The 21,493-nt window shown below is 40.3% G+C and overlaps 1 protein-coding gene and 1 long non-coding RNA gene across 8 annotated transcripts; one reads left to right on the top strand and one right to left on the bottom strand.

The window, feature by feature from the left end:
- The first annotated feature begins 1,358 nt into the window (after window positions 1-1,358).
- Window positions 1,359-20,747, top strand: LOC118222646 (epidermal growth factor-like protein 6). 7 transcript variants are annotated; one of them, XM_035408385.1, is made up of 14 exons: window positions 1,372-1,457; window positions 1,582-1,662; window positions 4,418-4,524; window positions 5,949-6,041; window positions 6,991-7,110; window positions 9,258-9,377; window positions 10,266-10,400; window positions 10,759-10,896; window positions 11,484-11,546; window positions 12,935-13,204; window positions 15,327-15,404; window positions 17,319-17,414; window positions 18,813-19,075; window positions 19,744-20,747. In XM_035408385.1, exons 2-14 carry the CDS (start codon window positions 1,589-1,591, stop codon window positions 19,849-19,851), a joined length of 1,665 nt encoding a protein of 554 aa, XP_035264276.1. In that variant the 5' UTR covers window positions 1,372-1,457; window positions 1,582-1,588; the 3' UTR covers window positions 19,852-20,747. The 7 variants fall into 7 exon arrangements, with proteins under 7 accessions (XP_035264280.1, XP_035264277.1, XP_035264275.1 ...); XM_035408386.1 differs by having other exon boundaries at window positions 1,360-1,662; window positions 15,330-15,404; XM_035408384.1 differs by having other exon boundaries at window positions 1,360-1,662.
- Window positions 13,405-14,279, bottom strand: LOC118222648. Its single transcript, XR_004764304.1, has 2 exons — window positions 13,985-14,279; window positions 13,405-13,881 (listed from the first exon to the last, which is right to left on the bottom strand). It is a non-coding gene; the product is annotated as an uncharacterized LOC118222648 (long non-coding RNA).
- Window positions 20,748-21,493: the final 746 nt, after the last annotated feature.

Genomic DNA, 21,493 nt, shown 5'->3' with positions numbered 1-21,493 from the left:
CTGAGAGTGAAATGAAACCTAAATTCAGTGCTGTAGAGGGAAAATTTAAAAAAATGGTATCCCTGTTTTGTGCAGTTTACAATAATGTAAATCATGAGGATGTCTGTGTTGTATTTGCACATTGTTCTTTCTTGTTCTTGAGTGAGTGCTCATTTGTTTCTTTGATTTTGACACGTGTGCATGTTTCATCTTGGTTGGAATTTTGTGGCAAATGCTTTGCTGTTAGGTATTTGAGGACTGGCGGTTTTTTTTTTTTTAAGTTGCAACTGTGAATGCCTCCCACCACACTTGGGATTTTTTTAATGGAGCTTAAAACAAAGTCCAATTCCAGGAGGAGGATTGCATACACAACTTCTCTCTTTCTTAGTGCAGCGAGTATCACCGTACTCGATCAGATGCTGTGTTCCTTTTTAAAACCTTGCAGGCTCATTAAACCTTTTAATAGCAGAAATTATTTTCTCTTGAACTTGAGAATGTGTGAGAGCCCCACTTTATGGGTACTATTTCTGTGGAGCACATCAAAGCCAAGGTGCAGCTGGCAAAAACAGGCCTGTGCATGACTGAGCTCCACAATTAGCAGAGGAAATTCAGCTAATCACCACAGAGAACAATGTTAAACACCTAGTATGCTCTTCAGTGCCCTTAACAAAAATAATGCAAACCATACACTACATTTCACGGTACCACCACTTATGTCAACATTAAAGACCTATTACAGCTCTAAGAACTAGTGTGAAAAACAATGGTGTGCGCACATTTCCAGTCTTTTAACACTGCCAACAAACACAATGACAAACATACACAGCACAACAAAATTACTGCCAAGAGACTACATCAAAGATAGTCAAATTTCTTGAAGAAACATTTCTGTTTTTTGAATTCCAGTATGCGACAAAACACCTTATCTCATGAGCTAGAAAGGGATAAAAGAAAAAAAGATAAACCTAATCTGAGCTAACTGTTTGTAAAACAACTATCTTAGTCCATTGATGTGATAGGTGAATTATTGGAAGTAGATTAATATGTAACAAGGCAACTTAGTGGAAGAGCAGCTAAGGTGATTCCTGGAGTTTAGTGTGGAGTGTAGAGCAGAATGTCTCAAATCAATTCCCATACTAGGTTTCAGATAGCTCACTCCAGAAGCACCCCCCACCACAGCATTCGGACTCTCTATTCCACTCCCACCCTCCGTGTCACTCATTGTAATGACAGTCCACCTCTGGAATTTCACAAGAGAGACGGAGACGCTCCATCTGGGATCCAGCTTATAGCTGAGCGAGAGAGAGAGAGAGAGAGAGAGAGAGAGAGAGAGAGAGAGAGAGAGAGAGAGAGAGAGGTAGAGAGAGAGAGAGAGAGAGAGAGAGAGAGAGAGAGAGAGAGAGAGAGAGAGAGAGTTGGGAAACAGACAAACACAGAAAGAAGTGTGGGCAAAGGAGTGTAGTTTCATCTGAGCACTGGTGAGAACTGCTCTGCAGGCTGTGCTGGGTGTGACACCAAGGGAGCAAATAAACACAAATCACTTTTTTAAATCAGTGATCTCGTGGAGAAACCCTGTACTGAGCAGTGGATCTTTTTGTGCAGAAGAGACATGCTGCCAATCAGCTGGATCAGTGCACTGTCTGTCCTGCTGTGTATCTCCTTTGGTAGTGCAGACCTCTACAGGTGAGTTGACCTATTTATGCCTCTCTCTATTGATATAACAAGATATTTGATAATCTAGCAGTCATAGCATGCACATTCTCTCAAATACAGTCAGGTATTTGCTTGGGGTGCACAATGGTAATCCAGAGCAAGCTTGTAGTGCACAGTGAAAATCCAGAGCATGCTAACTCCATAATCTCTGCCCACTAATTTACAATACTGACTCACAACAACTAGTTTGTATGCAAGTGTGCCATCTTCGGAAAACTATACAACTATACAACTATACAATTTTCTTCTTGGAAAGTTGTTGCTTTGGAAGCACGCCTACACTTTCTCGCAGGCTGTGCCCGCGGCGTCGCTATGCGAGGCATGGGGTTTCGCCGGCTAAATGCGGTGAAGAGCGGCTGCTAATAACTGGGGGGACACCTGTCGCGCTCGGCAGGCCCGGCTCTATTCCGGTTGGTTTCAATTGGGTCTCGGTTTCTCCCAGACCATGCGGAGCCGGGGGGTCATTTTAGGAAGCCTCCCCGTTGTCTCAGAATCCCAGAAATCCGGGGCATTTAATTTAGCTCTGCATATAAGGGCAAAGGGTAAAAGAGTTCTTAGATCGCACATTTTGAATAGCCACTCTTTTAATTTAATGGGATTAGGTGGCAGACGTGGATTATTTTTAGTGCTTTAGTCCTGTTTTATCTCCACTCCTTGAGAATGAACCCTGAATCTTAGCTGCCCCGACTGAGTGATTGCCATAATGGTTTTAGCTCACAGGTATGTGAAGTTGTACAGCTGAATATGTCAAATTGTTAGGAATGTTCCTAGATAGCCTGAGTGCACTTCCTTGAAACCAAATGATAAATCAGCCTGTGTTTTTATTGGTTCCCATTTGTGTTTCTTCAGAAGTAAATTGTTTACAAGCAATTCTCCTGTCAGTTCTCAGAATTATTTAGGTTAGAATGTTATTTTAAGCCTATATTTAATTAGAAGGGGAAAGCTGTTTGATTAAACATAGGTTGCCTACTGGAGGAGTCTATTTTACACCAAGTGAAGGTTCTGTCTTAATAACATGATGATTATTAGTCCTGATCACTTCCTTAATCACTGATCACGAATCACATCCTCCTGGCCCTTCTGCAAGATGGTCTAGGCAAGGCTCTTGTTCTGTTTCTGTTTTGCACCCCAGGGGCATAATTAGCTCTGTGCAGATTAATCCCTCTGCTCAGTCAAGCACTGCGTGAGTGTTCTCTGTTGCATCACCATCCTGTTTGACCTTAATTTGAAGTTCAGAGTTACTAAATATCTTGTGTTCAATAAAATCTCCCCCAAATGGCTTGTCCCTAGATAAAAAGCTTCTATAGAATTTGTTTGAGTGTCACTTCCTCTTCAGTTCACTGGCTATTATTAATGAATGCAAAACAATGTTATGTTTTCTGCTCTTATTATGAATGATCCACTCGAGAAACTGATTCAATCTGGTCACAGAAGGTCAGGATTCCATTTTACAATTATATGATATTGTTCATTGGAATTAAAACGAATCCTTAATCTCCATGACAGACATAGATATGTCATAGCAATATGCAAGTACTGTATGTGACCATTCCAAACCAAGAGATTAAGCTTTTAAACAATTACTATACAGGTGTTCAATAGAACAGCATTCAGTTCTTTCTAAAGATTAACTGCAAGGCCAGTTTTCATTTAATACAATGGTGCCACCACATCATTGAATCATGTGTAAACGGACTGCATTTATATAGCGCTTTTATCCAAAGCGCTTTACAATTGATGCCTCTCATTCACCAGAGCAGTTAGGGGTTAGGTGCCTTGCTCAGGGACACTTCGATACGCCCAGGGCGGGGATCGAACCAGCAACCCTCATCTTCAGTTCAATTGAATTTCATTTGTAAAGCGCTTTTTACAGAGACACTCACTGTCACAAAGATGCTTTACAGAGGAAACAGGAAGGCAAAGTGGGCAAGACCTAGGCCTGAAAGTAAGCAATTAAAAAGCTAAAAAAAAATTTGCAGTGGGAAGAAATACACTCAAATGGCTACCAAGGAACAGGGCTATAGTGGGGGAGCCCATCCTCCACTGGCCAGCCCAGTGTAGTAGTTAAAATAGAATGTAAAACATGTATTACATTTCACAGTTGGCAACTTATACAGTTGAATACTTAACTGAAGTAATTTTGCATTATATATCCAGACATACAGTGTTTACTTTGTCATGACCTGTCACCATCCATGGTCAGGACAGCTGAGTCACTGTCTGTCTTCCCACAAGGACTGAAAATTTGCCCGTTTAACTGCATTGTGGTACAACCAACCCTGAACTCTGCACATTATTCCAAGTGGAATAACAAATGTATTTGAGGGTACAGTAAAGCAATGCACACTATACTCAATCGCTGTCTTGTATCTACCGTGGCATTTAATGGTAGGCAGTGCAGCAGCATGGTTAAGGAAGTAGGCTTGCACCTCCATAGTTATAGGATTAATTCCCAGGTGGAATGCAGCAAGGCACATAACCTGAATTGCTTTAGCAAATCACCAGCTGTGCAAATAGATTGTGTGTAAAAAGAATGTGAGGGGTGTAAATTGCTCTAGATGAGTGCCTGCCAAATACCTTAAATGTAATATTTCAGGCTCGTGTGATGGCTCATGTGATGGTTGTGACACTGATAACTTGGCATCATTTCTGCTCCTTGCTCTTTTCCAAGTAGCACAGTATACGTGGCCAGATGTTGTATATAATCTCTGTTCTACCTGCACAGACACTACAGACAGGTGTCTGCTGGAAACCAGCCAGGTTTGTGTCGCTATGGCAAGACACTTGAGTGTTGCTATGGCTGGAAGAAGAACAGCAAAGGACACTGTGAGGGTAAGCACTTGCAGTGATCTCAGAGGGAGGGGGGGAGGGAGTAATTTATTGGCCAATGTAGTAAGCAATTTGTTCCTTACTACATGCTTGGCTCCTTTCACTGAAATAAATGTCTGGGTTTTTGGAGCCAGGCACTTGAACATGGTCCTCAATGCATGAACATCATGTCTGTTGTGTGAAAATTGAGGTCTATGCACCCAATTCTCTCCCACAGCGATAGCTCCATGGGGTTAAACATTAACGTGCTTGTCAGTAGATAATTTGTAAAAGAGTCATTTGTGATCGTTTTGTGACTGTCAGAGCACACATTATTTCTCTTGCTTATGAAATAATATGTGCTCTGAGCTGAAATATTGTGAACGGTTTTTGAATCATAGCTTTTGACATCCAGCATGAAGAGGTTTTGGATTTAGCTTTGAGTTTGTGATGAAAGTTGTAATTCAGTAATTCATTTCACAGTTGTGAAGCAAGTGCTGGTTTCTTTCTTTTTTTTTTCTACATACACAAATGCCTTACCCAAACCATTAGCCCTGCTTTGGAAAGTTTATGATTCTTTCGCATACAAAACAAACTAAAATACAGTTCTGAGTTGCTATCTCCCAATATCAACATACCGTAATACAAGCTTTGAGTTCCTACTTCTTATATCGACTGCACTTCCTGTAACTGTAATTCAAATTTTTAGCCCTAACTCAAACTCTGATAAAAGTTCTTTTAACTCAGCTAGAGTGCATGTGGTCTTTAACAGACTCATGTCAAGTCTTTTCTGTGTAGCACCTTCAACATTAAAATGTCTATAAAATTTGTGGCCCCTGAGCGCACATCCAGCTAAAGCACTGGCTGTCAGAGCCCTGATGAGCCCCACGGTCTGGAATTGAATCCTGTCTGTGCCTGTGCCAGCTGGCCAAGAGTCCTGCTGTGCGCCGCACAATTAGCCTTAGCATTGCCCAGGGCAGGAGGGTTTCTGCGGACAAGTTCATTTCTCACCTTGCAGTACAACAGAGGTCCCCTCTGTTCCTCTGGGTGTCTACAGTCCGTGCCAGCAGCAGGATATTTACAGTGCTTGCTACAGTGCAATAACTTTGCAGCTGCACAGGTGAATTGTGGAGAAAAAAGGTAGCTGCTAATGTGGGGGCTTTCAGAATGGGGGGGGGGGGGGGGGGGGGGGGCTGGGGGATAAAAAGGGGATAAACAGTCTGTTAAAGTAGAAAAACGTCCTTACCTGCCTCAGGCAGTGAGTCATCCTTCCATGAATTACGATTTGTGATTTTTCAGCCAAAAATAAAAATTGGAACAAAATGACATATGGATATAAAAAAACTGGCCTTGAATTTGAAAAAATATGGGGTTCTACTTTTTGCCAGTTGACTTCGGTATTAACCATTGCTGCTGTGAGTCGTGCTTTTTTTCTTTTTCTTTCCCAGCTCAGTGTGGTCAAGGCTGTAAGCATGGAGAGTGTGTGGGGCCCAACAAATGCAAATGCTTCCCCGGATACACTGGAAAAGCATGCAACCAAGGTCAGTGGCCTTGAGGAAAGGGTAACTTCCAGTCAAGTTGGTCTCTTTTTTTTATTGGGCTTTCTCTGTTTCTCCTGTTAAACCAACGAGGGCGGTCCAGCTGTTTGAGAACACTAAGCCCCCCTGCTCTACAACAGCTGGCCCAGTATGTTCCCCTCTCTGAGAAAGCCATCATTATTATCTCCGCTCCTTCTTTATGGGGCCTGCTAATCCTAAACCATGCACAGACATAAGCCATCCCACTGCTCAAAGAGACCTGAAATATGTTATATTGCACAGGCAGAGATTTTCATGTACAAGCATGGACAAGAAATACATATTTCTCCATAGATGTTGCTGAAGGGGCTACAGAGCAGGAATGGTTGCCCCTTTAATATGGAATTCCGGTCATCAGTCAGAAAAGATCAAAGAAAAAAGTAGTAAATAGACCATTTGGCCAAAACAATTTTTTTAATGACCCCTCACTCGACAATATCAACCTCAGAACCCCACTGCAAACAATGGTGCATCCCATGTATGACGCCTAGTTGCCTACCATTTCCGCCACTGCAGATAATGATTAAGGAGATTTAGTGGAAGCTGCAGTTCAGACAAAACAATGGAGATTTATATTCATAGCCTATATAATTATTCTGATTTCAGAAATAAAACAAAATACATGTTGTTATTAGCCTAGCCCTCATAGATTTCTCAAATTCAAAGTGTTCTCCTATTTACACAGCCTAAAGACAAATGTTAATGTATATGGCATAATATATATGGCTCAGAATAGATGCCAAAGATTTGACACGTGATACGGATGCCAATGAGGATAAGACGTACGATTTGATTTGTGGGTGGAGGTAGAGTATCAGCCTATTATTATGAACAACATTAGGATCAGCCAGTCACCCATGAGAGAGTTAGTGAGTGGACCAAGAAGAGGAGTAATGACCACTTCTTTCCACAGATTTGAACGAGTGCGGACTGAAGCCACGCCCGTGTGAACACCGCTGCATGAACACGCACGGCAGCTACAAATGCTACTGCCTTAATGGATACGCCCTCACTCCGGATGGATCCTGCACCAGTGAGTAGTCCTGGGAAGTTAGATTCTTTAAAATGAATCAGTACATTCAAGTCAGTACATCAAAATTAATCCAACATTTGTGTTGTTGAGTCTTTTGAGTTTTCTCAGACTTCACCATGTACTAGTTACAGGATGCCTCTGTTTGGTAGCACTTGCTTTGGCGGACATACTTCCTATCTGTCTGGCTCTAGCTCGAGTCTCTCTCCTCATAGCAGGATGTAGGTGCCTGGGATGAGTCATTGCTCTTTTGTACATTATTTGCCCATATCATTTTATATCCATATATTTCAATTTTTCATGTTTTGTTGTTAACTTAAATAAAGACTTTTGCAGTTAAGACCTATCAATTGAAAATAAGTTAAAAAATTTTTTTTTAAATTATTCTCAATTTAAGGACAACAATATTTACTCAAATTGAAATAACTGTCTTTTACAGACTGACTCAGCTGGGTTTTGTAGAGAAATATGTCTTATGCTAATTTCTTTATATTTACTAAATGTGGGGAATATGCCCTCCAACGCTATTTATAAAGTTTAAATTATCATCAGAGTCATCAACATTATTACAAACTAAACACTTGTTTCAAGCATACCATTTCCTGTTTCTGTCTGTCTCAGTGCTCCTAGCAACAGGCATTAGTAGTACATACTGTACATACACTCAATACATGTGCAAGTTTTTCCTCTTTCAGTACCTTTGGAGAAGTCCTTGATTAATTCAGTGTAAGACGTACAAGTTTGAGGTGAACAGGAAAAGTTTCCCGCAAACATCCACCTCATTGAGTGTGCGCCAGAGCCTGAAAACTTCTGATAAATAAATAAATAAAGTCCATTCGTTAGCAACGATTTAAAATCACCAGGTACAGGGAAAGGTTGTCCAGAGGGAAACATTTATGTTCTGCATGTGTCCCTCATACAGCACTTTCCAAAACTACTTAGACAAATAGAATCTTGGTGCTTGTTCAGACACTCAACATCAGTAAATAAGGGAACAATATAATTTGACAACGCTGCAGTTAAGTAAGTTCTGTTAATAATGTATCCTGTGGTCTGAATTTCACTGAAGAACCATAATATGTACACAGACCTACATGGAGTGCTTAGCCCTGGAAATTGAGTTGTTTTTCCATAAAGGCTTTTTCCTGTGGTGAGCACAGACTGTAAAAAAAAAATGTAGTGAGCTTCCATTGGAAGGCTACATTTACACCGCAGGTCTTGATGCCCTGTTCCAATTTTTTGCCTATATTCATTTTTTTTTTTTTTAACTGCCCGTTTGCATCGACTTTTAAACGTGACCCATATCCACCCGTGTTAACAAGGTTTACACTTGAAACAACCCGCATGCGTACACGAGGGTTTAGATACCGATACGAAAGTAAACAACCGCACCGCCACAGCCATATCGCAACGGACACAACATGAGACAGAAATAAGAACTCAAGCTATTTCTTTTTAAAGCATCTTAGGTCCACAATGAACATCCCCTATATTTGGCCTATACTACCTCCCCGCCCTACAGGATTAAAAAGTACATAACCTTGGTATTCATCCACCAGATATGAGAAATTCTGATATGTATGTTTAGATGACAGTCACAATGGCAGACATCAGATTCCTATTGGATTTATTTCCATACATGAACATGGCCCAAAATGGATCTGAAAATATCCAATCCCATGTGCTTTTTTCCTCTTTACATGTTCATAGTACAAATCTGATCTGTGCCCCATCTGAGCAAAAAAATGGGTCACTTTTACCAGGCGGTGTAAACATAGCAATAGTTGTTGCGGAGGCCAAGCTCAGTCAACATTTGCCCTGTTTAATGTATTATATTTATTTTCTTCACAAACAAAAAAACTACTGTAGTCATCTGTTTACAAAATTAGCATCGTATATTTGTTTAGAAAGCTACATTTTCAGAGAAATATGTTTTGCCAACAACAACACATGATTGGCCTACATTTGTTTAGTCTATTCCTTTACACATCAGCTTTCACAATACTCTGTACCTCTAAACAATTCTTTTAATTGTTAATGTGTAAGGGCAAATGTATAATTCGTGCCTAAAGCAGATATGGTGACATATTTGCTTGCTATGTGACGTTCAGTGACGTGCTTTGTTGCTCCTCAAACGCCATGGCCTGCAGATTCCAGGACATGTGCCCAGGCACACTGCCAGTATGGGTGTGAGGAGGTCCAGGGGGAGATCCGTTGCATCTGCCCCTCAGGGGGGCTTCAGCTAGGGCCGGACGAGCGCACATGCATCGGTAAGCACATCCGACGTAGTGATGTAAGAGTGATGTCTCATGAATCCAATATTGGGGGGAGCTGCAATGGCCTGTCCGTCAGTTTGCACCAATTTAAGTATTTTTATTTTCGACAGTGAAAATGCTATACTGTGATTGGTTTAACTCACTGAGTGACTGATAGCATGTGTTGCCCGACCTTTTTTGACTAATCTGACCTCCCCCTGACTGAGGGCTTTTACTGAGTGAAACTGGATACTTTTTTTAAAGTCAGGCAGCTATCTTACATCATCAAAGCGGTCAACCCTGTCACAGAGCTCTATAAACAATCCATTCAGGCACAGCAGATTTGTCCTTGGGCACTTCACATGAATCGTAAAATTGCCTACCTCCTGAGTGATAGAGGTGATAGTGTTTCTTCCCACAAGACTGCAGGAGCTGAATCAGATCCAGTAGGCCACTGAAAATGAATCAGAGCTCTGTTGTGGATCACATGGGAGATGTATACCCTAGGGAATCTTTTTCCACCTCCCTTTCAGGCCCTTAGCAGTTCAGACCTGAAATAACATTACTTTGCAATGAATCAGTAAGCATATTTCATATCGGCTTTAAAAAAATAATAGTCCAAAAAACTATATAAAGAGTAGCTCTCCATTTAATTAACTCACTTTATCATGTCAATGAAGTGGACTGTAATTGAACCTTTGCATGCTGAATATCTTTTCAATAGAATTTCTAATGACAAATAGGACAATTTACAATTCAGTTCAGCTGTAAATACTGTCTTCCAGAGTGGAATTTATTAGAGTATAAATGTAAATTGCAAAGGAAAAAAAACAATGTGAATGTCTTCCAGTCATGTTTTGATTTGCAATGCTTTGTCATCCTCACTCCATAATTATAAAACAGATATTGATGAATGCGCGTCTGGAAAGAATCTTTGCCCCTACAACAGAAAATGTGTCAACACCTTTGGTAGCTACTTCTGCAAATGCCGGGCTGGATATGATCTTAAATATGTTAATGGAAGATATGATTGTGAAGGTATGCTATGAATTTCTTGTGCATATTATTATTATTATTTTATTATTTTTTTAGTAGTAGTATTTTGAAAGTAATAATCATAAGCATAACATGTGAAGTGGTGTATAATGTTGTGTTTGAACAATATTGTAAAATTTTCTGTAACTAAACAAAATTTGAAGAAATTACACAGTGTGTGTGTCTGTGTGTGTGCGTCTGTGCATGTGTGTGCGTCTGTGCGCACGCGCGTGTGTATGTGAGGAAAGGGGGCTTGCCTTGTTATTGAATGTGCTTGTCTATATAATGCATTTATATAGACTAGCACATTCACCATCTTGAATGATCCTTCCTGTGTGATAGCAATAAGGACCCAGACTAGTTGTTGTACTTTCAGACATTAATGAATGCGTGACTGGGATCCACAAGTGCAGTCACCATGCCGACTGCCTCAACACGCACGGATCCTACAAGTGCAAATGCAGGCCAGGATTCAGGGGAAGTGGATTTGAGTGCTCTGGTAAGCAAAAAAAAAAAAAAAACCTTAAAAATGCAGATGTTAACTGAGAAATCATGAAAGTAAGATTTTTGCCTTTTGGGTTTAAGTTGAGAAATGCATAGGTCTTACTGTATATTCTCCCATTGGAAGTACCTTTGTGATGGTGTACAGAATTGATTGATCTTATTTATTTAGAACGCTCATGACTTTTACAGTGAAGATGACTTTCTTTGCGAGAAGACGAAAAAAAGAAAAATAAATAAATAATAATCCAGACAGACTTTGTAGTATTGACCAGGCCACGTATTTCATTCGTGGTCTGCAAATGTTGTGGAAGAAGAGCACTGCCAAGCCCAATTTCCTATGTCCACATCTATGCACTCTACAGATGCTAGAGAGGGAGAGCCCATGATTGAAATTACACCTGTGTAAATATCTGCCATTGAATGAAACTGTTTCCACAACCTGGAGAGAAAGGAGGGAGGGGAGGAGGGGTGTCCTGGCCTCTGTAGTCCATGTAACTGGCTCGGTTGACAACGTGATGAGAGCTGTCTGTTTTTCCAGTCGACTTGAAGGCCATGGAATCTGTGTCCCTTTCTGTCTTGTAGTCAAGCCATTTTATCAAAGTTCACGGGACGGGGACAAAGGCAACACTGATGAGATCCGCAACGGTGAGACTGTGTAGGGTGAAAAGGCTTTTGGCTGTGCCTGCGTCCCACCCCCTCCCCACTGTGCCCCCTTGTCCCCGTCCCCGTGCCCACGTACCTCACGCATCTGCGCTTTGTGCCTTCACCTCACTCATCTTACGATGCCCAGATGATCCACAACAGGGGCGTCTAATCGTATCCACCTGATTCAAATAATAATTTAATCATGGTTTTTCAAGCAAGGCCATGAGTCTTTGCGGCTAAGAGGGAAACTTGACTGTTACAGCCCTTATCTGATATGACTGGACAGCCCCCAGCAAGGGATGAGTAACGTTTGGCTTTAAACAGGACCAACCATTCTGCATCCTGTTTTTGATTGTTTTGAGTGAATAGCAGGTCTCTGTTTCAGTTGTGCAATAAGTAGAAGGAGCATTTGCAGAAGGTGAATTTCACTTGCATCTTGGGATAGCATTACATTTATACCTTTTCAATATATCATTTGAATCAATTTTACCAAGGAAACTTGAGTGCATTACGTAAGAATTACTTACGTAAGAATTACTTGGATTGTAAGAATGTGGAGCTTGGTAATGTCACAAAGGCTTTTGGTAACAGCAATAAGTTGCACACATTTAATCAGAAAACAATGAACAAAAATGTCCATAGTTGTTGGCAAAACAATCAAAAGCTGGTTAAGGGCTATAGCATGTGCAGTACTACCCAAGCTGGTATTCTAATCATGTTCTAATTACGTTCTAATTGTGTATGACAAGATATGTCGAGTGCATATAATGAAGAGAATATTTGATATTTTGAATTTTTTATAATAATTACTATTATTATTATTATTATTATTATTAGTATTATTATTATTATTAGTTGTAGTAGTAGTAGTAGTAGTTGTAGTAGTGGTAGCAGTGGTAGTAGTAGTAGTAGTAGTACAAGTAGAAGCAGATGTTGTGGTAGTATTTGGCCCTGACCAGTAAAAGCTGTCACCACTGTGTTCATGGAGAGACATTGGAAGCCCTTCTCTAATGACTTGGAGAATGGTTCAACTTTAGAGAAAAAATTATTAAAGTCTTTCTCATAAGACCTCATGATGAATGTTTGTCAATGAACTAATTACTGATTAGCCATTACCAATGGTATTACCAAGACTCCCCTGTCATCTTTTAACATATGTATCATAAAGGCATGTGCTTGATGGCTGAAAGGCTTTAAGAAAACTGCAGCTAGGAATGCTGAGCATGGACATGGATGTGGCTGTTGGGTAATGTACGGGTGTTTTCATTGCCTGAGGCACCATATGTTTGTGTAGGTCACCTAAGGGAAGACTATGCATGAACGTGAATGAGAACAAAAAGATGTATTTAGGATGTTTGGCAGACCATTGATTAATCTTTGTCCTGTAGTCATTCCCAACCCCTCTCTGAAGTCTCCTCGAATTTTGGGAGGCAGTAAGCTGGACAGAGAGCTGATCAAGAACGCGATCCTCGAGCCTGCGGTCACACCATCAACAAGGACGCAACCATTTGACTATGAAGGCGAGGTCTACGTCGGGAACCCTGGGGTGGATGAGAAGCAGGAAGGCTTGCTTGAGGAAGAAGAGGAGGAGGATGAAGATGACAGTCAAGGGAACCAGATTGACAAAGAGGAGCAGAGTCGAAGAGGAGATGTTTTTGGTGAGTCTTTGTTCTGTCCAATACATGCACCCTATCACAACCCATGGCATTCCCTAATGAAATATCCATTCAAAGGCTTTCCTGAATGTGATAATGCCAATCTGTCTGCCACAATGATTGTGACATGGTCTTTGCAAACGTATGCATATTTTCAAATTGTATTTAAAAAGATTAATGGAGTCCCATGGAGTTGTACAACATTTGAACATTTGTTTTGTTTTTATTTGAAATTGCAAATGATACACAGCAAAGTTAAAACATTTGATGAAATTCATGTTGTTAATTAATAGTAACAGGGCACCTAGAAGATTCTTAGAGTCTGTGTACTTTACTGTTTTTTCCTAGACTGGCAATGTGACACAACATTAACTGGCTAAGATTAGTAGTAAAAAATATATATAATTAATATATTTGTCAGGTATATCCAGAGGATTTATGACTTCATAATCAGGAATGCTAACAGTCTCAGTATAAATCCACAATGGATCCACGTGGCAAAGATTTAACACATTTAAAGCTGTGAGCTAAGAAGTTAACTTAAGCTTTTCATGCTTTAGTGAAAGGTATGCTGCAGGTTTTGTGCTTCCAGGTTTCAGTGGTTTGCAGTTCTGCCAGAATATCCTAAGAGATTTCCTCTCCACGTGCATTGGCAGATGTGAAAGTGATCTTCTGTGTCACTGCGGTTGGAGGAAAGAGCAAACAACAGTTATATATATATATATATATATATATATATATTTAATTTCATCCCTGTTTCTAGTTTGATAAAATGCCGCATACCCTTCGTAGACTCATCTACAAAACAAAACCACTTGCGAAGGGGCTTGTGACGATGACACCCCCAGATCACCCCAGGGGGTGGAGTTGGATCAGGCCCCAGTTCTGCAGACAGCAATGATTCAGGCTGGGCTCCCTCTCTCTCGCCAACTCGCCAGCGGGCTCTGATCTTTATCGGGTCCAATCTGACAGTGGGGGGTTTGGGTTTCCTCTGAGCTCAGGAAGCAAGAGGAGACAGGTCTGGAGACGTCCGTCAGCTCGGAGGAGGAATTTCGCTCAGACCGAGTGAGAGTCCCCAGAGCTGAGACGCGACACTCCCAGCATCCTCTGCTTCAGGAGGAGGAGGGGTGGGGGGAAGAGGGGAGGGGCTGGAGAGGTGGAGAGGCACAAGGATACAGGGGTCCTCTTATTATTGTCTCCTGAGAACAGCTGTTGAGCAAACATGCCTGCTTCACGCTACATCTTTCATCAGCCTTGAAAGCCCCTCTCAAACACCCATCCACCTCTCTAGAAGGTTCAATTAGCAAAGCTGGGGTACATCTGGTTGTCTGAGGCCACTTAAAAGATGCAGAGCACGAGCCACAGGATTCTGTGGTTGTGAGCCGTCCTGTTGAAAGATAAAATAACAACCGGGCAAGTCCATGCCCGCTGATGAAAAATCTGGTCTGTTTGTTTTTGTGCGTGAAAGGTCTCTCTTCCCAGTATATAACCTTTGATGAATGAGCGGCCATTTCTCTTCATTTTCACATTCCGACGAAACACCTTTATCCTGGGTGATTGCCATTTTACATGCCATGAGTTTATGCAGCTCAGCATATTGTCTTAGGCAATTTAAAATAGCAATCCTATTCATACAAACACATTTGCAGATATAACAAAGTACTTTTATAGTTTCAAGCATGGGTTTTTTTCCTGATGAAAATGTATGCAGTGAAAACAAATTCCTACGGAAGTCATACTTTCCACTTGCTGTATTATTCAATGGAATAGTTCAGTCACACCTAATTAAACAGAACTGGCACTTTAGCTCTGATGCATATTGAAGATAAGCCAGAACAAACATACCAACTATGACATGTTTAATTACATAGACGAAGCGGCACAATCCTTGATCTCATTGTATATCAGCACTGGGTCAAAGTCAGCACTGGGTCAAGACACATTTGGTGCAGTGTTTAACAAACCGTATTAGGTCTCTGTGTTATGGATCTCTATAGATTTTCTGTTACAGAAACTTAAATGTTTTAAAAAATTGATCATTAAAAGGCAGTGCTGAAAAGTCAACTTTATGCAGTTTGCAACTTGTTTGAAAGCTGTGATTAAGTGCACTATCCTGTTTCCTCAGCAGTTCCCAGAGAGTTCCAGTCAGTATTTGGTCCAGAGACAGAGGTAAAGGAGATTCCTCTACCTCTTGGCCAAGATGGTAATGTAACTTTTCTGTTGTCACTATTTTTTTTTTTTTTTTTTAAATACTTCTTTTTTTCTTATGCCAATATGTAGTACACTAAAGTATTTACCAGCCATGCTCATTGGTACAGCCTCTGTTACCAATATGGGAGAGCACAGTCAAATATGTGCTGTCATGCCACTGCTTCATTTTCATGCAGTCTACAAATTGAGCTTACACAGACAGAAGCTGGGAGAAGATGTGCAGCTTGAGCAGGCAGACTGTGGGTACCTGGTTGACCAGCGGGGGGTCGCTAGTAAGCAATAAGACAGGTTCATCTCAGTCCACTGAACCTCCCTCTCTGCATGATGCTACAGCCAATTATCCGTCACCCTGTGGAGCCAATGGTAACAGTTGGAATAGATGCAGTCTAAATTTGATACCAAACCATGGGGCAATTAACAGAATACTGGCAATTAGCAAGCACTTTCCGGTGTTTTCTGGAATATTGCTAGAGCACTGCTGGAGATTTTCTGGAACGGATTGCGTCGAGTGAGGCAGAGTGTTTTATGTTTGCCAGTGGGAGATGGTGGACAAAGTTTGATTGAGGCTGGCAGTAGAATGCATGCTTTCAGACTGCAGATACTTGTAAGAGCCTGAAGGGACTTTACTTTTAGTTTGCTCGAGGTAGAGAATTTTGAGTTTGAATATGATACTCAAACTTAAAACTCATAAAAATCATATATGATATCCATTAGATATGCTCTTGCCTAGAGGTAAAATCTGCCAAAAGGTAAGTTTTTTCATTAGGAATAAAAAATGAGTCATCAAACTAAAGCAGCTGATTTATACTGATGAAAGGAGGTGGGAAAGTACTGAAGCTGTAGCTGCCTCCCTGGGGTTTAGGTCAGTATGGGGAATAGGTACACAGCTGCAACAGGTACAAGCAGCCTGGTAGAAAGTGGATAGGGCTGTTAAAGAGCTTATTTTATTGTGAAAGTGATTTGGAAGCACAACCATTGTTTTTTGAGTTGCAAGACGGGCTTAATTTTACATAGTCTGCAGATACTCCAGAGAAAAATATACAGGTTTTCAGCCCTGAAAACATTTGTGTTTGGAACTATAGGGAAAAGACAGGTCTGTGAGCTCTACAACAGTACAACCACATACAACAGACCCCTTAGAGATTTACCAGACACATGGAGGGAAACTCAATGACCTGCATGAGGGCACTGTACAAGGGACCAAAAAAAAAACTGTAGAAAACTTTTCATGCTACATTAGCTGCAAATGTTTTCAAATGCTTTTCTGATGATGGTTCATCCAGATACATCTGTTTTTTTTTTCTTGTTTCTTGTTTCACTTTTCTTCATAGCATATTTATAGATTTTTTGATGTTTCGTTGTTTATTCATTAACATAAAAAAAGACAATTTAACAAGTACTATGTGTAACTTCATATATAATCTAAAGACTATGCAAAATAGGGTGGGGTTTCTGTGTGGAGTTTGCCCCATGTCCACGTGAGTTTCCACTGGGTAATCTGTTTTGCTCCCACAGTCCAAAAGCATGCCGGGTAGGTTAATTGGAGAGTCTACATTGTCCCTAGGTATGAGTGTACGAGTGAATGGTGTGTGTGTGCCCTGCGATGGACTGGGGAACTGTCCAGGGTGTATTCCTGCCTCACCCAATGCATGCTGGGATAGGCTCCAGCACCCCCCACGATCCTGAACATCAAGTATAGATAATGGATAGATGGATGGAGTATTGCAAAATACTCAATTACAATGTAGGAAATGACAAAGACCCAATTGCCAAAACAAGTCCAATTTACAGTTATTTGTATGTACAACCATGTGCTTTCATATCCCCCACCTCAAGTGCATTAATGATAGAACTGATTTATTGTATCTGAACAAACTGTCCTCTGAGATATGACTGTGTCTTTCAGAGTTTATCATGGACTGCAACTTTGACCAAGGAGTTTGTGAATGGGTGCAGGACAGGGAAGACGACTTTGACTGGAGTGAGGCCTACCATGATAACGGTAGCGTTTGTTACATGTTTCTGTCTGTGGATGTATTTTCACTGATAGTATGCTCAAATGTATGTACCACTATGTGCGCCTGATATATATTAATGTTCATGGCTCTACGATGTGGCAGTAAGGGTCCAGCTGGTACTTAGATTGCAGTCTCCCGAGAAAATAAAAATAGATTTCTGCTAGAAGCAAGGTAAGTTGTCCAATAGAGGGAGCTCCTCCACCAGATCATGAAGAAGCACTGGGGAGTCTCATGCTACTGATATTAGTGAAGACCTATGGAAGTACTGGAACTTCGGTCTCCTACACAAATTCATTATCCAGATTTTCCTCAATGAGCCCCTTCAGTGTGTATGATCAGCCACATTTGTCTCTCCCTTGCCTGTTCTCTACGCAGTCACTGTAAACTGAAAGCCAGTTCACAGATGATGCTGTTGCATCAGTCTCCTTGTTTTGTGTCTGTACGTGAATTGACTATTGAAAACGTGTGTGTACAAATTGATTCCCTTCCCCTTATCTAAGTGAGTTAGGTGCACCACACCCTCTGAAGGCTACACGTGTAATTGTCTCTGTGCAGCCTGGACAAATTACACTACAGTTTAATTCAAGGTTGGGATTGCCTTTTTCAGAGTGGTTGCTCAAAAGAGATTTGCCCCTATAAAGGTCCTGAAAAGAGAGACTTGCCTCTGATAAAGCTCCTAAAGAGAGGCTTACCCTAATGAATAAGCTGTTTACGTACAATGTGAAATGTGATGGCCACTGATATTCCTGTATACATGGTAATCAAAGTATAGCAAATAAACCCTGTAGGACAGGCATACATTTTCCCAGTAACAGTATTATTTGATAGAAATGCTCACTTTTATGTTATCGTGTGTTTTTTTTTACACTTACAGTATAGAGAACAGTCAATCCCAGGAAATGTTTTCTCAGCTTTTTGGGTGTGACAATGGCAAGTGAAATATGACAGATTCCTTGCAAAATGGAACATACAATTATTTTCCAAATAAGGTGTTTATATGACTGTATATTCAGTTTACTATAACAATATCCCACAATTGATACCTATTACTCATAACCAGGATACTGGCTTATTCAGTTTATGGTTATCAAAATAAGGCATTTATTGTATGTCATTGTCAGATTACTTTTTGTTTAACATCAAAATAATAATGTGCATGTAAATGCAATCACTGCATCATAACTCACAACAACTAATTAGGCCACATGGCTATCACATAATGCTATATTAGTAATTGGGAAACAGAAGCAACTTTTTTCTATTCTTGAGACTCCATTTTAGAGGTTTTTGCATGACAAAGACAAACAAGTTATCTCATAATTTAAAAAGATAGCTTTTGGGATCACCATCTCTTCTATCTCATGCTCACCTCCCTTCTGAAGGCAAAGAGTACTACATGGCTGTGAGTGGGCCTCTGGGAAAGAGGAAGGACATGGCCAGGCTCAACCTGGTCCTCAGTGACCGCGCCCAGAAAGGAGGCTTCTGTCTCACCTTCAACTACCGTCTGGTGGGACGGCAAGTGGGCGCGCTGCGGGTCCTGCTGGACAACGCCGGCTACCCCGTGTGGGAGCAGAGCCGCAGCCAAAATCAGAACTGGCAGACGGAGCTCCTCACTGTGGCCTGGGAACAGGAGCCTCCCAAACTGGTAAAGAGCACTCAAACACACATCGTCAATGTATCATTCACACATAAGTACACCTGTAGATTGAAATCTATATGTTTGAAAGAACAGTGGTGCTAAGCAGGCGGGATATTCACATACAGTATGAAAATAAGTCTTAATCTGATAACCTCTGAATAGACTAACCTAAAGAAAGAAGAGAACAAGTAAAAGTTATGTAGTATATTTAATGATGCAGAACTGACATTTTTACATCTGCGATATCTTCCTCAAATTCAAATCATGCAGCTTGGAGAAAAATTATATGACACTGCTGTGAAACAGTTCCAGTGGCCTACTGGCCTTGTAACTTCTCCAAGATGTTGAAAGTAACAAGTAACAATAATGGCATCAACCTAGAACTGTTTAAAATGGCTTTAGAGTGTTGAATTATTTTGGTAGTAACAGAAGTATAAGCGGTATAAACCACTACAGGCTCAGCAGTTGATGAAAATGAAAGGCTTATGGGTCCCTCAGCTTGGCCTTGAAACTGCATGGTTTTTCATACAACTGCAGAGCCCATCTTGGTTTACACATAAACACTTTATTATGATGGATGTATGGTTGAATTAAAAAAAAAAAAAAAAACGTTGTCTGGATTTTGCCCATCAGCATGGTGTTTAATCTTGTCTGTTTCCTCTGTTCTTCCATAGATTATTTTTGAGGCCGAACGAGGTAAAGGAGTTCGGGGAGAAATCGGGCTGGACAATGTTGTCCTAACCTCCGGGCCCTGTCAAGATGACAAATCCGTCATCGTTTAAGCAGCTGCAAACTTCATTGGCATGCAAAACGCAGGTCTTACTTCTGATACATGTGTTCAGCTGCCCATTGCCTCTAGCTTCACAGAAAGGTATAGCCAGGGGAAAGGAAAATGTTTACAGATACTTCATTGTTAACTAAGGAATAAAATCCACACTGTACTGTATCTGAGATATTGTTATTTTGGTAATGCCTAGCATTCGTCAAAATGAAAATATGCACCATGTTCTAAGCTAGATCTGTACTTGTTAAGTGCCATTCAGTCATTTTCACAGGATGCTTAATTGTATCTGCATTTTTAGAAATTTCCAAGTGTAATTTCTCAAGTGTCTTATTTCTGGTTTTGTACAAATGCACGCACCAAGTAAAGACTTAATGATCCACAGTCTGTGTTTTCACCATGACGAGGAGCCTTAAATCCAAAGTGCCTTAAACAAATAAAGGCATCTAAGGTTCTCAGTTACTCTTTACTATTGCAGAAGCATTTTTGTTGCTTTTTGTTGATGTGTCACCAATTATTATTTTTATTTTTTTTTGCAGTGTGGTGCGTACACAGTAAAATAATTTTGTGTTAAATCAACTCTTAGTGAGTACATATGGTCCCAAATGGACTCAAATCTCGTATATACTCTGTTAGAGTTTAATTAAATAGACATTTTACTGTGTCAATGCATACATAAGACATTTTAAATGTGTACCATAGTCACTGGTTACATAGAACACTTGTAAACACATATAAACATATAAACTTACATATATGTGTAGGTTTCATCGTGAAGTTTTTCCATTGACAGTATTACTCATTGTCAATATTGATATAGTAACATTGTAACTATGCATACATGTTGTAATTTATGCTTTCGTACTGTATTAAAAAAAGGTTTGTTTTTAATGGGTGCTTTGTTTTCATGTATTTTTTTTTATCATACCTGAAAATACATTTGGAAACTAAACAAAATGCAAAAACAACTGACCATAAAATTAACTTGATCTGCTATGGTGGCTATGAGTATTGGAAAGCTGCATGTAAAATTAAAATATTTAATTTAAATTTAGTCTATTTAAAATAGATTCGATTGAAATACAAAATTTAGTATTTATAACATATGAGGGCAATAAATCTTTTCATTCCCTTCAGTGAATTATATGAAGCTGCTCCGAGATAGCAATATTCAATTGCATCTTTTTTGCATTAATTGCTGACTGTGATGTAGCTCAGTTATATGCAAAATTAAAAAGGCGACTGAGAATTATGTGGAATATTATAAACCAATACAACCTTTCTTGGTACATGTGACTAGTGCTGTGTGGTGAGCATGTGCCTGTTTAATCTGCAGTTGGGAGCCCTCGGGTCCTCTACTGAACTTCGATGAGTCTGAAGTCAGACACCATCACATATAGCTTCATATGGGCGCCCATGCACATTATGAATAACCAAAGCACTATTTTAACTCAAGAATGTAACAATATTATTCAGCTTGTCTTGTTTTACAACGATGTTTTGCGACAGGGACATTTTTTACTTGATTTCTGCAGTTATGTCTCAGTTCAGGTCCCAGCTTTGGAGTATGAAGAAAGGGAACCAGAAATTTTATCAATGTATGAACAGTGCCAATATAATGATAAAATTGATCATGTATTTAC

Source organism: Anguilla anguilla, chromosome 3 (genome assembly GCF_013347855.1).
Source record: "Anguilla anguilla isolate fAngAng1 chromosome 3, fAngAng1.pri, whole genome shotgun sequence".
NCBI lineage: Eukaryota > Metazoa > Chordata > Actinopteri > Anguilliformes > Anguillidae > Anguilla > Anguilla anguilla.
The sequence above is the reverse complement of the archived record's forward strand: the minus strand, read 5'-3'. Positions and strand labels throughout refer to the sequence as shown.

Coding starts and splice junctions, on each gene's coding strand:
- LOC118222646 (XM_035408384.1), top strand. CDS start 1,589: ATGCTGCCAATCAGCTGGATCAGTGCACTGTCTGTCCTGCTGTGTATC. Junction 4,525..5,948: donor CAGCAAAGGACACTGTGAGG/GTAAGCACTTGC, acceptor TTTCTTTCCCAG/CTCAGTGTGGTCAAGGCTGT. Junction 17,415..18,812: donor TGAGGCCTACCATGATAACG/GTAGCGTTTGTT, acceptor TCCCTTCTGAAG/GCAAAGAGTACTACATGGCT.